The 16,622-nt window shown below is 36.8% G+C and overlaps 1 protein-coding gene across 1 annotated transcript in view; it reads right to left on the bottom strand.

Moving 5' to 3' along the window:
• The window catches only part of RXFP1 (relaxin family peptide receptor 1), a 137,124-nt gene that overhangs the window by 66,874 nt on the left and 53,628 nt on the right, over window positions 1-16,622 (bottom strand). The window contains exon 3 of the mRNA XM_042782405.1: window positions 12,669-12,767. Coding sequence (XP_042638339.1) covers window positions 12,669-12,767 — 99 coding nt within the window. The remainder of the gene's footprint in view (window positions 1-12,668; window positions 12,768-16,622) is intronic.

A 16,622-nucleotide genomic window follows, 5' to 3' on the forward strand; every position in this document is an offset into this window, starting at 1 on the left:
AAAAATTAATTTTATTGTACTTTGGGTGCAAATTTACAAAGCAAATTTGTTTTACATTCAACAGTTCATGTACATTTGATTTCATGCCCTGATTACCATCCCCAACCACAAAGAACCTTCCTCTCCTCCTGTCCCTGTGCCCTTCTTAACTGCATTACTGTCTATTCTGCTTTCCCTCTGTGTGAATGCTTCCCCTCTGATGTCTCATAGCTGATCACTCTAAGGGGTGCATCTCCCTAGAGTGTTGGGTGCATCACCCTGGGGTGGGTGTTCTGCATATAGGTCTTTCTATTGTTGGGCTGAGAGCCAATCCATGGGAGTGAATCTGTTTCTATTCCCAAAGGGTAACCTATGGCCATAGTCCGGGGGTTCCCCCATTCTCTGACTGACCAGTAATTCTGGTCATTTTTGTGTTTTTGAATTTTGTTCCACATTTTCTTCCCACTCTATCCAGGATTTCCTTTTCTGAGTGGTTGGCATTGGTAGCTGGGCACCACCTAGTTCTTCTGGTCTTGGGGTCTTGAAAGCTCATGGTCCATCTTATCCTTGAATTCATTGTTTCCAGGTACCTTTGATTTTCTTCACTTTTCTTGATTCAGGTGAGAGGAGACCAATAGTTGCATCTTAGATGGCTGCTTAAAAGCTTTTAAGACTCCAGTTGCTACTCACCAAAGTAGGTTGTAGAACAAGATTTTTATGTACTATGTTGCGCCAATTGAGCATAATGTCCTCTGAGACTATAGTCGCAAGTTTGCAGGCCCGGTGATTCTCTCTCTCAAGGTGTTTAGTCCAACTATGCCTTCTATTGCTTCTGTAATGTATGGGGCTAATTTGTAGCATAAGCACATATGCATAATTATCTTCAGTCAAATCTATCCTTGATCTAGGGTATATTCCTGTTCACCTACCCCCACCTAATCTTCTCACCTGTCCCTGCATTTATCCATAGCCTGGTGTTTGATGTTAGTGATAATGCAGAATTGTGCATATGATAACATTTGTCTCTGTTGTCTATATCTTATGTGCATGTTTCAGTGTCCTACCTTTCCCCAGTGCCATCATGCTGGTCACAGACTTTCCATACCATCCTGCCCCTCACCCAAATCAACATGTGACCCCCAACTAGTCCAAAATTTTCTCTCCTCTTCCGTTCTGTCCCCAGTAACCAACAAAGTGAATTTCCTTCTCTGAGTAAACCTTTACTTGACATTTTATAATAAAGGGCTCATGCAATATTTGTCCTTCTGCTATTGACTTATTTCACTCAGCATAATAATGTCCTCCAAATTCATCCACATTGTGAAATGATTTGTGTGTTCTTCATTATTCTTTAATATTGCATAGTGTTTCATTGTGTGAATGCACTATAGTTTGGTTATCCATTCATCTGTTGATGGGCATTTAGGTTGTTTTCATCTCTTTGCTATGGTGAATTGTGCTGCAATGAACATGGGTGTGCATGTCTGTTCATGTCCTGTCTCTCACCTCTTTAGGGTATATTCCTAGTAATGGAAACACTGGTTCAAATGGTATTGCTATTTTCAGTTTTTTAAGGAAATGCCATTCCATTTTCCATATTGATTATTCCATTTTGCAGTCCCACCAGCAGTGTATGAGAGTTCTAATCTCTCTGCAACCTTGCCAGCATTTGTTATTTTCTGACTTGTTGAAGTTTACTATTATTGCTGGGGTGAGATGATATCTCATTGTTGTTTTGATTTACAGCTCTCTAATGGCTAATGAGAAATAAATCTAATGGCTCATTAGCCATTAGAGAGCTGTAAATGAGGGAGCTCTGGTAGCATAATGGCTAAAGCACTTGACTGCTAACCAAAAGGCTGGTGGTTCAAACCCACCAGCCACTCCTCGGAAGGAAGGTTGGGCAATCCTACTTCCGTAGTGATACTGCCTCGGAAACCCAAGGAGGGGTTGCTATGAGTCGGGGCAGACTCGACGGCACATAACAACAACAACAACAGTGGCTAATGATTGTATTTCTTCATGTGTTTGTTGGCTGCCAATGTATTTGCTTTAGTGAAGTGTCTATTCACCTCTGTGTATTCTGATATATCATTTATTTTAATTTATTTTCAAATTATGATTTTGTTGAAAGTTTACAGAGCAAATTAATTTTACATTCAACCATTCATACATATTTTATTTTGTGACATTGATTGCAGTTCCCACAATATTCTTTGCACTTTTCCCTGTGATTACCATTTCCCCTCTTCTTTCTTTCCTGTCTTTTCCTGCTTTCTTAGCCTTATCTTTGGGTAAATGCTGCCCTTTTGATCTAGTATAGTTGGTTGTTCTCATGAGTGCATACCTTTCTGGTATTACTGTTCACCTATAGTCCTGTCTATCATTTGGCTGAAAGTTGAGCCTTGAGTTCAGTTCCCAGCTTGAAGGGTTTCTAATGGCCAAAGTCTTGGAGGTTCTACCAGTCTTCATCAGACCAGTAAGCCTGGTCTTTTGTTATGATTCTGAGTTTGGTTCTATATTTTTCTTCCACTGTATCTGGAACTCTCTTACTATGATCCCTTTCAGAGCAATCAGCAGTGGTAGCTGGGTACCATCTCATTTTTCTGGTCTAAGAGTCATAGGGGCTGGAATTCACATGGCCCATTAGTCCTTTGGATTACCTATTTCCTTGCATTTTGATTTACTTTACTCTTTTTTTGTTCCAGAGAGAGAGAGAAAGCCTTAGATGGCTGCCCGCAAGCTTTTAAGACTCCAGTCACCAAAGTAGGAATGTACAACATCGTCTTTGTGGACTATGTTATACCAATTGACCATAGTGTCCCCTGAGACTATGGTCCTGAGCTGAGCCCCCATATCTAGTGACTTATTCCTTTAAGGCATTTGATTATGACTAAGAAGTTTTCATAACTTTGCCTCCTGTATGCATTATTACATTCATGGATATATTTGCATCACATATAAATAAATAGGTAGAGAAATTCTTTGCCATAATCATATATATTCATGGGTATAGTCCCATTTTGCTTTCCCATGTCTGTTCAACTTGAATGTCTATCTATGTATTCACTCGTAGATTTTATTATTATTATTTCAGGATTTTGTATATAATAGAGTTCACCTTTGTTGTCTTTAACTCTTGTGCTCCTCCCAGTGTCTTCCTCTGCCTTGATCATTTTGTGCTGACCTCCCCCTTATTGAATATTGCCTTTACTTCACCCAAGTTATTATATTCCTTCCTTCTTATTAACGATCTACCCTTCTTCCCCTCCCACTTCTGGTAACCTTCAAAGAATGATTCTTTCTATGTGTAAAACTTTTCTTAACTTTTTACAGTAGTGGTCTCATACAATATCTTTCCTTTTGTGGTTGACTATTTTCACTCAGGAGCTCTGGTAGCATAGTGCCTAAGGCACTTGACTGCTAACCAGAAGGCTGGCGGTTCAAACCCACCAGCCACTCATCAGAAGGAAGGTTGGGTAATCTACTTCCGTAGTGATACTGCCTCGGAAACCCAAGGAGGGGTCGCTATGAGTCGGGTCCAATTTGATGGCACATAACAACAGCAACAACATCATTATATGGGAAGTTAACAGAGCATAGATAAGCAAAGCATAATGAGGAACAAAAACAAAGTAAGAGTCTCACACGTCTTAATTTTCACTCAGCATAATGTCCTATAGGTTCATCCATGCTATGAGGATTCATTGTTTCACAGATTGATTGCTATTTTTTATCATTGCATAATATTCATTCATTCGTTGACACTTTGATTGTTTCCATCTTCTTGCTATTGTGAATAATGCTGCAATAAATATGGGTGTGCATATATGTATTCATATCATGGCTCTTATTTCTCTAGGATATATCCCTAGCAGCGGGATTGCTGGATCGTGATATTTCTTTTTCAACTTCTTAAGGAAGTGCCATACCGCTTTTCACAGTGGTTGTTCCATTTTACAGTCCCATCAACAGTGTATGGGGGTTCCAGTCTTTCCACACCTTCACCTTCATTTTTTTTTTATTTTTTTATTTTATTTTGTTGAACTTTGTTATTAAGGCTGGGATGAGATATCTCACTGTTGAGTGGCATCTCTCTAATGGCTAATGATAGTGAACATTTCTTCATGTATTTGTTAGCTGCCCGAATGTCTTCTTTGGTGAAAGTGTCTGTTCATGCCCTCTGCTCCTTTTTTTAGTGAATTGCTTGTCATTTTGCTGTTGAGGTGTTGAAGTTTTCTAAAGATTTTTAAGGTTAGTCCCTTGTGTGCTATCTATCTCACTGCCGAATTATTTCCAAGTCTGTAGGTTCTCTTTTTACCCATTTGGTGAAGTCTTTTGATGTGCATAACTCTTTAATTTTTAGGATATTCCAGTCATCTGGTTTGTCTTCTGTTGTTTGTGCATTTTTCGTTATGCTTGATAGTGTATTTATGCCATGTATTAGGACCCCTAAGTTTGTCTCTGCTTTTTTCCTTGATGATCTTTATGGTTTTAACTTTTGCATTTTGGTCTTTGATCCATCTTGAGTTAGTTTTTGTATATGGTGTGAGATAAGGATCTTGTTTGATTTTTCTGCAAATGGATACCCAATTTTGCTAGCACCATTTGTTAAAGAGACTATCTCTTCCCATTTTAATGGGTTTTGTTCCTTTGTCAAAGATAAAGTGTCCATAGGTGGATAGATTTACTTCTGGGTTCTCAATTCTGTCCCATTGTTCTGTGTCTGTCATTGTACCAGTATCAGGCTGCTTTGACTACTGTGGCTGTATAGTAGGTTTTGAAACTGGGGAGTGTGAGGCCTCCTCCTTTGCTCTTCTTTATTAGTAGTGCTTTGCTTATTTGGTGTCTCTTTTCTTTTTATATAAAGTTGGTGATTTATTTTTCCATGTCTTCAAAGAATGATGATGGAATCTGGATTAGATTACATTATACCTATAGATTGATTTGGGAAGTATTTTCATTTTTACAATATTAAGTATCCTTGTCCAAAAACACAGTATATTCTTCCATTTATGTAGATCCCTTTTAGTTTCTTATATTAATATTTTGTAGTTTTATTTATATAGATCTTCTATGTCTCTGATTAGGTTTATTCCTAAGTATTTAAGTATTTCATCTTTTGGGTAACCCAAAACCCAAACCTGCTGCCACCGAGGAGGATCTGACTCATAGTAACCCCTCCTTGAGTTTCCGAGGTGGTATCATATGGAAGTAGATTGCCCAATCTTCCTTCCAAGGAGTGGCTGGTGGGTTCGAACTGCCAGCCTTCTGGTTAGCAGTCAGATGCCTTAGGCACTATAAATGGTATTTTTTTTTTCCTGATTTCCTTTTCAGAGTTGTCTTTGTTAGTGTAGAGGAATCCATCTGATTTTTATATATTGTTCTTGTACCTGCCACTTTGCTGAATCCTTCTAATAGTTCCAGTAGTTTTCTTGTCAATTCTCTAGAATTTTCTATATGTAGTATTATAACAGCTGCAAATAGTGGTAGTTTTACTTCTTCTTTGCCAACTTGGATACCTTTTATTTCCTTTTCTTGCTTTATTGCTCTGGCTAGGATTTACAACATAATATTGAATAGAAATGGTGATAAATGTATCCTTTTCTGGTTTCTGTTCACAAAGGGAATGTTTTGTTGAAAATAATGTTAGTGGTTGGTTTTATGTATATGCCCTTATAATGTTGAGGAATTTCACTTCTATTCCTATTTTGTTGAGTATTTTTTATCAAGAATGTTGTTGTTGCTATGTGCGTTCGAGTTGGACCTGACTCATAGCGACCCCTCCTTGGGTTTCTGAGGCAGTATCACTACGGAAGTAGATTGCCCAACCTTCCTTTTGAAGAGTGGCTGGTGGGTTTGAGCTGCCAGCCTTCTGGTTAATTTTGTCAAGTGCCTTTTCTGCATCAATTGATATGATCATGTGGTTCTTTTCCTTTGTTTTATTTACGTGATGATTGTTTTTTGATTGTTTTTCTAATGTTGAACCATCCTTGCATACTTGTTATGAATCTCATTTGGTTATGACATTCTATTTTTTGATTGGATTCTACTGGCTAATATTTTGTTGAGAATTTTTGTTAATGAGGGATATTGGTCTGTAATTTTCTCTTTTAGTGATGTTTTTGCCTGGTTTTGGTATCAGGGTTATGCTTATTTCATAGAATGAGATTGGGAGTATTCCATCCTTTTCTATGTTCTGGAAAAGTTTAAGTAAGATAAGTGTCATCTCTTCTCTTAACACTTGATAGAGTTCTCCAGTGAAGCTGTTTCAGTCAGGACTTATTTTTTATTGGATTTTTTTTTAATGACTCATTCAATTTCTTCTTTTGTGATGGCTCATTCAAATTTTCTACCTTAGATGGTGTTGGTTTGAGTAGGTAGTGTGTTCACAGAAATCTGTTCATTTCTTCTAGGTTTCCAAATCTGTTGGAGTAGAGTTGTTTCTAGTATTCTGTTATCCTTTTTATTTCAGTAAGTTCTGTTGTAACATTGCCTATTTCATTTCTTATTTGTGTTATTTGCATCTTCTCTTACTTTTCCTTAATTAAATCTGCCAGTGGTTTGTAGATTTTATTAATTCTCTAAAAGAACCAACTTCTATTGTCTTGATTCTTTCTATTATTTTTCTGTTGTTTATTTCAGTTATTTCTTCATGAACCTTTATTATTTCATTTTTTTCTGGTCACTGTAGGATTTTTTTTTTTTTTTTTTTGCCCCTTTTTTTTTAATTTTTGGGGGTTTTTGTTTAAGGGGTTGAATTTTTTTTTTTTTTTTTGTGCCACTGTTTTTCTAATTGTTGGAGATGTTGGTTTAAGGTGTTGAATTTGTTTCTTTTTTGATGTGTGTGTTTATTGCTATAGATCGTTGTCTGAATACTGCTTTTGCTATGTTCTAAAGATTTTGGTATGTTGTGTTTTCTTTCTTGTTTGAATCAAGGATTTTTTAATTTCACTTTTTATTTATTTTATTACTTTGTAATAAGCAGAGTGTTAGTCAGTGTCCATGTATTCTATTACCCCTGCCCCCTGATCTTCTTACTGTTGATTTTGAATTTTATAGCATTGGGATCTAAGAAGATGATTTGTAGCATTTTGATGTTTTTAAATTTATTGAGGCTTGCTTTGTGGTGTAACGTATGGTTTATTATGAAGAAAGTTCCATGTGCACTGGAAAAGAACATAGATTGTGCTTTTGTTGGGTGGTATGTTCTGTAGACATCAATGAGGTCTAGTTGGTTGTGATGTTTAGATCTGCTGTATCTTAAGTTTCTTTCTAGTTGTTCTGTCCTTTATCAAAAACCAAAACCACTGCCAATTCCAACTCATAGTGACCTCCATTGGGTTTCGAAGGCTGTCAATCTTTATGGAAGTAGATTGCCTCTTCTTCCTCTCATGGAGAAACTGATGGGTTTAGAGTCATTGACTTTGTGGTTAGCAGCCAAATGCCTTTATCAACTATGTCACCAGATCTCCTTGTCTTTCACCAAAGTGTTATATTAAAATTGTGGGAGCTCTGGTAGCATAATGCCTATGGCACTTGCCTGCTAACCAGAAGTCTGGCGGTTCAAACCCACCAGCCACTCCTCGGAAGGAAGGTTGGACAATCCTACTTCCGTAGTGATACTGACTTGGAAACCCAAGGAGGGGTCGCTATGAGTAGGGGCCAACTCGAAGGCAAACAACAGCTAATATTGTGGAGTTACCTGTTTCTCTTTATTTATTATGGATATATCCTTTTGTTTGATTGACCTGCTAATCATTATACAATGTCCCTCCTCATCTCTTGCTGGTTTTTGCCTTAAATTCTATTTTATCAGAAATTAATGTTTTCACTCCTTTTTTTGTTGCCGTTTTCTTGATATGTTTTCCTATCCTTTGATTTTTAGCATAATTTTTGTCTTTGTATCTAAGGTGTGTCTCTTGTAGACAGCATATCAATGAGCCATATTTTCTTATCCATTCTGCTACTCTCTGTAACTTGACTGGTGCATTTAGTCCATTTATATGCAATGTAATTATCAATAGTAGGTATGAATTAACCGCTGCCATTTTGCTTTTTTTTTTTTTTTGGCATGGGTTACTGATGGTTTCTTTGTGCAATATATTTTTCCATGCTGAATTTGTTTTGTTTATGGTTTCTTATCATTTCCTTCATTGCTATTGCTTTTGAGTTTATTGTGACTTCATGATTTTCTTCTTTTTTATTTTGATGAAGATTATTAATTTTCTTTGAAATTATCTTGTAATTTATTATTATCTCCCTATGTTTAAAGTAGTCTGTTCTATCTTTATATCATCTTGACTTCCTCTCCATTTGGAAGTTCCTTAATTATATCATTTTTTCCTTCTTTTTGTTTTGTAGTTATTGTTTACAAATTGACATCTCTGATTCCTGATTTTCAGTGTTGTGTTTTTATTTTACTATTGGTACTTGTATATTTGAGCTGATTTCCAGGTGTTGTTGTCATGTGTCTTAATCTCCGCTTGTTGCCTGCCATTGTTGGTTCTCTGTATGATTCATTTTAGCATTTCTTCTAAGCCTTTTGCAAATTCCCTTTATTTCTGTCTACCTGCAAATGTCCTAATTTTGCCATCATATTTGAAGGAAAATTTTGCTGGGTGTATTATTCTTGGTTGACACTTTTTGTCTTTTAGGGTTTCATTTATGTCACTGCATTGCCTTCTTACCTGCATGGTTTCTACCAGGAAATCAGAGCTTATTCTTATTATTCCTCCTTTATAGGTGACTTTTAGTTTTTTCCTGAACTGCTATCAGTTTTTCTTTGTCTTTGGAAAGTTTGATTATGATATTTCTTGGTAATTTTCTTTTGGTGTCTATCCTATTTGGGGTTCATTGAACTTCTTGAAGGCATATCTTCTTGTTTTTCATGATAATAGGGAAGTTTTCCTCCAAAAAATCTTTAATAATTTTCTTGTCTTTTACTGTTTTGGAATTCTTACCACACTTAAACCATTCCTCTTAATGGCATCCTACATAATCCTTAAACGTTCTTAATTTTTTTAACAGATTAATATTGACAGATTACCTTCAAGTTCACTAATTCTGTGTTGCATTGACTTAATTCTACTCCTATGTTCTTCCATTGCATTGTTTATTTCTGAATTTTTAGTATTAATATTCTGGATTTCCATTTGCTATTTTTGTATGGTTTCTATTTATTTTGTCAACTTTTCTTTCATTTAACAAAAAATTTTTGTAGAATTTTGTCTATGTTTTTCTTGATTTTGCCTTTGATTTCCTCACACTTTCTCTGAATACTTCAAAAATATCTAAATATAATTCTTTTGAATTCTTTATCTGGTAGTTCCAATAGCATTTTTTCCTCAAGATGTTTTCTGGCCATGTATTTTGGTCACTTGTTTGAGCCATCTTGTCCCTTGTGTGTGTGTGTGTGTGTGTGTGTGTGATTTGAAGTTTTCTGTCGTGTCTGAGACACTGTAGTGTTATTGTATTAATTTGTTGATTGTATATTGGTTTGCTTCACCATAATTTTTTGTTTCATTCTGTTTTAATGTATCCAGGCAACAGGGCAGGCATGTTACTCTGGTTACTAGTTTGGCACACTGAGTTGTTCATCACCTGTCTCTGGGTTCGTTTGGTAGTGGGTCGGAGTAAGGACATTAGTCTCTGATCACTGTTTGTGCAGAGTAACTGAGGGCATGCTAGATGAGTGTTGGCTGCCATCTATCTTCAGTCCAGTAGTGATAGAGAAGGTGGTGGAACTCTCTTCATGGGGTAGCATGTGTGGGTGGGTATGTTTTAGTAGGGTTGCTGGCTCCCAACTGCTGGGTAAAGGTAAATGGTAAGGGGGAAAAGAAAGGGAGCATGGAGGGGAGAGAAAAAAAGTAAAAGGAAAAAACAGAGGAAGGGAAAGTGGAGATCTAAGAACAAAGAAAAAGTGAAATGAAGGAAGAGAAAAACTAGAAAAAGAAGGAAAAAAGCAAAAAGGAATTGAGGTACAATACTCATGAAAATGGTAGCCACAAACATGGCTATTGTAGAAATGTGTCACTTACTCCACAGGAGCACACATCTCCTAATATGAAGGTTCACGGACAGCACTACTGAATGAGGAGGTGGTTGGTGGGCAAGCTACTTGCTCAGCTTGATCAAAAATAAAAATGAAGAAGAAAGAAAGAAAGTGATGGGGGAAGCAAGGAAGGAAAGAGGGTAGGTCTGAGATAAAGGGAAAAAGAATCAGAAAAAACTGGTGCTGGTGTTAACACAAACACAGTTGCAGCAGGAACATGGAGCTTACTCTGGGGGAGCACATACCACCGTTCATGGAAGGGTGGGTGTGGGTGTTGACCATGGAAGGAAAACAAGGGGGAGAAAAGGGAGGAATTAAGACGAAGGAAAGAAAAGAAGAAAAAAGTGCTGGTTAAAGTGGAAGTCACCAAACAGGGCTTTGCAGGAATGTAGCACTTACTATGCCAGAAAGCATGGGAAGGGGTAGGAACAGGTACTGCTAACTGTGTGTGCAGCAGGGAATGGGTTCTTTTGGATCAAAAAAAGAAAAAGGAAAATGACAAGGGAAGAGGAAAGGAAAAAAAAAAAGAAAAGGAGAGGAGAAGACAGGAGAACTAAGCAGAAAGATAAAGAAAAAAAAACCAGGAAAAAAATGTGACACATGACTGGTATTTGGGGTGTTTTACTGGTCCCAGGTGGGTGGGGCTGGAAGTACTGTGCCTCTATTTCACCAGGAGGTTGGGCAAGGTAAGAAGGGAGAGCATATCTCTCAAGGGGCCTGATCACCAATGTGGATGTTGGTATAGTCCTGTGAAAGTGGAAACAGTTATCTTGTTCTTATTCCTGATCAGAATGCTGCTTGCAATAATTCAAAAGGGCCACACTGTACTAGTTGGCAGTTTACGTCTCCTTCATTGTATTTGTTCAGTCTCTTCCTCTCATTGGTATTTGGTCTACTTCTTTATCTTTTCCTGTGAAGCTCTGGGATACAAGATTGTAGTCTTTAGCTATTTCCCTTGTTTTTTGACTCTTTGTTGTGGAAGGTCTGGGTAGTGTATCTGCCTAGTCTGCCATCTTGGATCGTCCTCCATATGTCATTTATTGTGTAGCTCCACTTCTCTTAAATAAATATGCTTGTAAAAAATTCCTCCCAGAGCATGGCCCCAGGCAAAAATTTATTCTCTTGATGACTTGATCTGTTTTTTTCCATCATTTGTTTGTTTCTGCCTTACAAACCACACTTTGAGAGTTATGTGACTCATTATGCTTCCCTCTTTGACCTAATGACCACAAAGTTTAGAACTAAGCTTTGGATTTAGATGCTAAGTTTTTAATCATGAGGATTTCCTTATAAATATATATTTTCCCTTCCATTTCTCTTCCCATCCATCACTTGGGTTTTGTCTTTTGTCTCATATTAATGGTTTAAGCCTGTTAGCAGTCAAAAGCTAGCTAAACTATTTTTGAAGATAAGATGAGCTATAAAACAAGTTAATTAAAATTTAAGAAATAAAGAGAAAAGAATATATAATGCAGCAAAAATTAAACAATAACCACTTTTTGAGATACTAAAGCCTAATTCATAGAATTTTTTATATTACATTAGTAGTTAAATTATATCTGTTAACTTTGCTTTTTCTCAAAAGCTGTTGACTTATTAATGATCAAAAAATCTTATCTCCATGATCTTGGAGATAAATAAAATAGATAGCTACTGAGTAATCTGTGAGACTCACAGGAGAGATACGTATTATCCCCTTAAATTGAGAGTTGTTAGTACAGTTTTTGTTTTATTAATCTCATTTGTGGAACCAAAACTCACTACTGTTGAGTAGTCCTGACTCATAGGGACCCCTCCTTGGGTTTCCCAGGCAGTATCTCTATTGAAATAGATTACCCAGTCTTTCTTCTGAGGAGTGGCTGGTGGGTTTGAACTGCCAGCCTTCTGATTAGCAGTCAAATCCCTTAGGCACTATTTAAAAACATAAGAAAACTGGGCTTTGTAGTAGAATATAAAAGGAAATTTGTAATAAATGTTCTTTCCTTTATTTTCTGCTTTTTAACCAGATCTGGAATCATCAGGGGCAAAATTACATTTTAAGGTACAAATTTAGGTTTGAATAATTTAGGGAATAGATAAAATTTATTTAAAGAAAGTTCTCTTTCATAGGACTTCCTGATATAAAATATTATAGAGTTAACATGCAGGTTATAACCTACCACCCCTCCCCTGCCCCCGCCAAAGCCTGTCAGTATTTTTGCAAGTTTTGAGTAGGTGGCTAAACACAGTAGGTTATGGTAATAAGGCTTTGCAGTTCTAAAATATAGCTTAGTTCCTGGAGGATTTTTCACTTGCAAATACTTAAATCCACACAGCTTCTCCATGCTTGTTTTCTCAGTTTCCTTTACATCAGAATTTATAAAATCGTTAGTGAAAAGGGCATTTACATAAAACAGCAACCCTGACAGACTGACATTAATTTTGTTTACAATAATACTTTACATTATTTGTTACTTTTACACTTAAAGTCCCTAAATCATTTTTAAATAAAATTCCCATATTAAGTCTTCACTTCTAATGAGGTTGGCAACTAGAAAACTATAATTAACTTAAAATAAATGGAATCAAACTTTTTAAAACATCATGTCTTATTATGAATTCAAGGAACAGCAGACCCATTTCTCTGGTTACTTACAGCATTCAAATATTTCTGTCTCAAAGGGATTCAGGGAAGTCATTTTGTAGTATTTTGCATAATAATTGTCGAATTGCATAGGCCATCCATTGCTGTCTCCTAAAATAAAAAATCAGATAGAAAATGAAAAAAAAAATTCTGATGTGTTAGTGAAAATAGGGCCTTTCTTTAAAGAAACCTTTGATTCTCAAACTTAATGAATAATTTGGGCACTTGCTATAAATGGGGAATCCTGGGTCCTCCACCTAGAGATTCTATGTGTTTTTAACAATTCTTCAGCAAGTAAAGTATGGACTACACTTTGAGAAACAGTGCTATAGACAGACTGAAATACATGACACTCTTAGCATTGCATTTATAATTTTTTTCTTAACTCTTTTTCATTCATTAAAACTGTCATGGAGTGTATTGACATGGATAGATGGACATGATGCATTAAGTGAAAAAGAAAGTTTTAAAATAACATGACCAGTATGATCATAAGGAGCTCTGGTGGCATAGTGAGTAAGGCATTTATTTGGCTGTTAACCAGAAGGTCAGTGGTTGAAACCCACCAGCTGCTCTATGGGAAGAATGAGGCAACCTACTTCTGGAAAGATTTTCAGCTTTGGAAACCCAATGGGTTTGCTGTGAGTTGGAATTGACTCAAGGGCTGTAGGTTTAGTATGATCATATTCTTGTATTTTGTTTTTTTTTAAAGGCACTGTGATCTTAATAGTGAGTATCCTCTGGATACTTATTTATGTCTTCATATATCTTGCTTATTTTTATATAAAACTCCTTACCATTTTTAAAACAAACAAAAATTAGAGTCATTACTTTCGGGGAAAAAATAATTTTTCTTCACAAAATTCCTCATAAGCTTTTACTTACCTTTTAAACATAAGATATAATAAATTCAATAGCAACAACCACCAAAAAAAACACATGTGTCATTACATGTAAGTATACATGCATATATATGTGTATGTAGATATATGTGTGTATCACATTTTTCACATATAAAATGCTCATGGAAATGCACATATGCATATCATGTACATAGTGTGCATAGTAAACTAATGTGCCAGGGTGTTGTGTAGTTTGCCAAAAAAAAAAAAAAAACCCAAAAACAAAAAACCATACAATATGCATGTTATTTGCATTAAAATGTGGTATACATGTATGCATGTGTGTGTCTATACACATGTGTATAAACATGAATGTGTGATCATGCATATATATTCATTATGAGTACTTCCTAGAAGTAACCAAACACCTTGTGAGAGTGGTTTACTGGATTTGAAGACTTATGACCGTAGTCTTGTGGAACAACTCAGTCAGTTAGCATAAAGTAGTTCAAAAAATCTACATCCTAATTTGATGAGTAGTGCCTAGAGTTCTAAAAGCTTGCAAATAGCCATCTGATACAATTACTGGTCTCTAATCATCCAGGGCAAAAGAGAAATAAGGAAACCAAAGACTCAGAGAAGAACACAGTCTGCAGGACTAATAGCCTACATGAACCATGGCCTCATTTACCATGAGACTAAAAGAACTAGATAGAGGCTGGCTACCATTACCAAATGTTTTGATCAGGGTCACAATAGATGGATCCTGATAGAATGGGAGAAAAATGTAAACTAGAACTCAAATTCTTTGTTTTTTTCTTTCAAATTTTTATTGTGATTTGGGTGAAAGTTTACAGAGGAAATTCATTTTCCATACAGCAGTCCATACACATTTTGTCTCATGATATTGACTGCAATTCTGCACAATGAAACAGCTCTCTCCCACTTCCTTCTCATAGTTACCTCTTCCCTGTGTCCTTCCCTCCCACACACTCCCAGCCCCCAAGCTGTCTCCCTGTGCACACACTGCTTTTCTGTTCTCCCATGATTGATTGCTCCAAGGAGTATATCTACCTGATGTAAATGTTCACCCCATATGCCTGTCTATTGTTTGGCATAACAATAGCTTAACAGGACAAGGAAGAGGCTTTTGGAACTATGTTTTAGAATCTATCTTTAAAGATATTCTTAATAAGAAATTACCCTTTACATTAAAAAGATTTTTAATTGACATTGTCTTACCTAATGTTTCTATAACAAAATATTAAAGGTGGTTGTTTCTAAAGAACAGAACAGAAATTTATTTTCTCACACTTCTGGATGCTAGAAGTCTGAATTCAGGGCATGGCACTATGGGGAGATCATTTTTGTCTAGTTCAGCATCTAGTAACTAGCAGCAGGCCTTGGCATTCCATGGCATCTCTTTTCCTTTTTTGTGCCTCTCTATGTCATTTCTGTTCTTTATACAACTCAGAAGTGATTAGGTTTAGGACCTATCTTGCATTGGTATGGCATCATTAACATAATAAAAGAAGCGCTCCTATTTCAAAGTAGGATCATATCCACAGGTATAGATAGCCAAGACTTTAATACATATTTTTTTGAGACACAATTCAATCCATAACAACAATATGCTACTCAGTTGTAAAACTTCATTCTGAAAGTGATTTTTAACTGTGAATTTTCTTTTACTTGTATGTTGTGATGTGCCAAAGGGGCAGGGAGGCCGCATCTTCTGACCTCCTCTAACCCCACAAAAGGAAGACAGAATCACCATCAGTAACCCATGGTCTATTCCTGTGAGACCAAACATGCTGCCTCCCTCCAGCCCTTTCACCAACCCTGACACCTACTGTTCCTCCTGCAGCACCCACCACCTCTTTGCTGGGTTTGATAATTCTCTGCAGTGGCCCTATAGAACTCACAGATTATGGGGTTTATTAGGGAAGCAACAGGCTACAATTCAAGTTCAGAAACATGCTCTGTCTCTCTCAGCCTGCTATCTCTGAGCTGACAGTCTCTCTCAGAGCAGTGCATGTCTCTCAGTGTCTCTCAGCTGCAGTGAGAGATTCCTTCTGCCTCTAGGTGGGCTCCCTTTGAGCCTGGCAGAGCAGCCAAACTAACCAATCTCAGCATCAGAATTCTATACATCTGAGAGACAGCAAACCTCCCAGAAAATTACTTTCTGATGTTCCCAAAAGAAATATGTCAGGTGGATAACTTTAATAATCAGAAGCTATTCAGTTGCTCACGGCAAGTTCCACCATGGAGTTTACAAAGACTTATGGCTAGAAATGCCACACTATGCAATTTACTACACTGCAGATGTTAATATATTTTATGTGTGCAAATACATTTAATAGTAAAAACATCTGATCTGCACACTTTTTTGGTTGCCATGAGAAATCCCTGGGTTGTGCAAGTGGTTTGTGCTCGTTTACTAACCTAAAGGTTGGTGGTTTGAACCCACTCAGTGGCAGTGTCAAAGAAAGCCCTGGTGATCTGCTTCTGTAAGATTACAGTCAAGAAAACGCCATGGAACATTTCTACTCTATAACACATAGGATCACTATGAGTTGGAATCAACTCAATGGCAGCAGGTTTGGTTTGATTTATTATATGACCAGTCCCTGGCTGGTCAAAATGGTTAAATGCTTGGCTGGCTATTAACCAAAAATTTGGCAGTTGGAGTTCAGCCAGAGGCATTTTGGAAGAAAGGTCTGGTGATCTATTTCCACAAAACCAGCCATTGAACCCCCTGCAGAACATAGTACTACTCTGACACATATGGGGTTGCTGTGAGTTGGAGTCAACTTGATGACAACTATTTTTCTTTTTCTTAATTATATGACAAACGATTTTACACATGTATTCCACTTACTCTTCATGACAGATTTATTATCCCTATTTCATAAATGAGAAAACTGGATGTAGCTAAAAGTAGTAATGGATAAGCAGAGGCATGTCTAAGATCTGAGTCCAAATTTTCTGATGAGGGATTTTTCCACAACCCTATAAATGTTCCTAGGAGCTCTGGTAGCATAGTGCCTAAGGCACTTGACTGCTCACCAGAAGGCTGGCAGTTCAAACCCACCAGCCACTCCTCGGAAGGAAGGTTGGGCAA

This window comes from Orycteropus afer, unplaced genomic scaffold (genome assembly GCF_000298275.1).
Source record: "Orycteropus afer afer isolate SDZICR_OR568_19922 unplaced genomic scaffold, OryAfe1.0 scaffold00305, whole genome shotgun sequence".
In the NCBI taxonomy this organism is placed as follows: Eukaryota; Metazoa; Chordata; class Mammalia; order Tubulidentata; family Orycteropodidae; genus Orycteropus; species Orycteropus afer.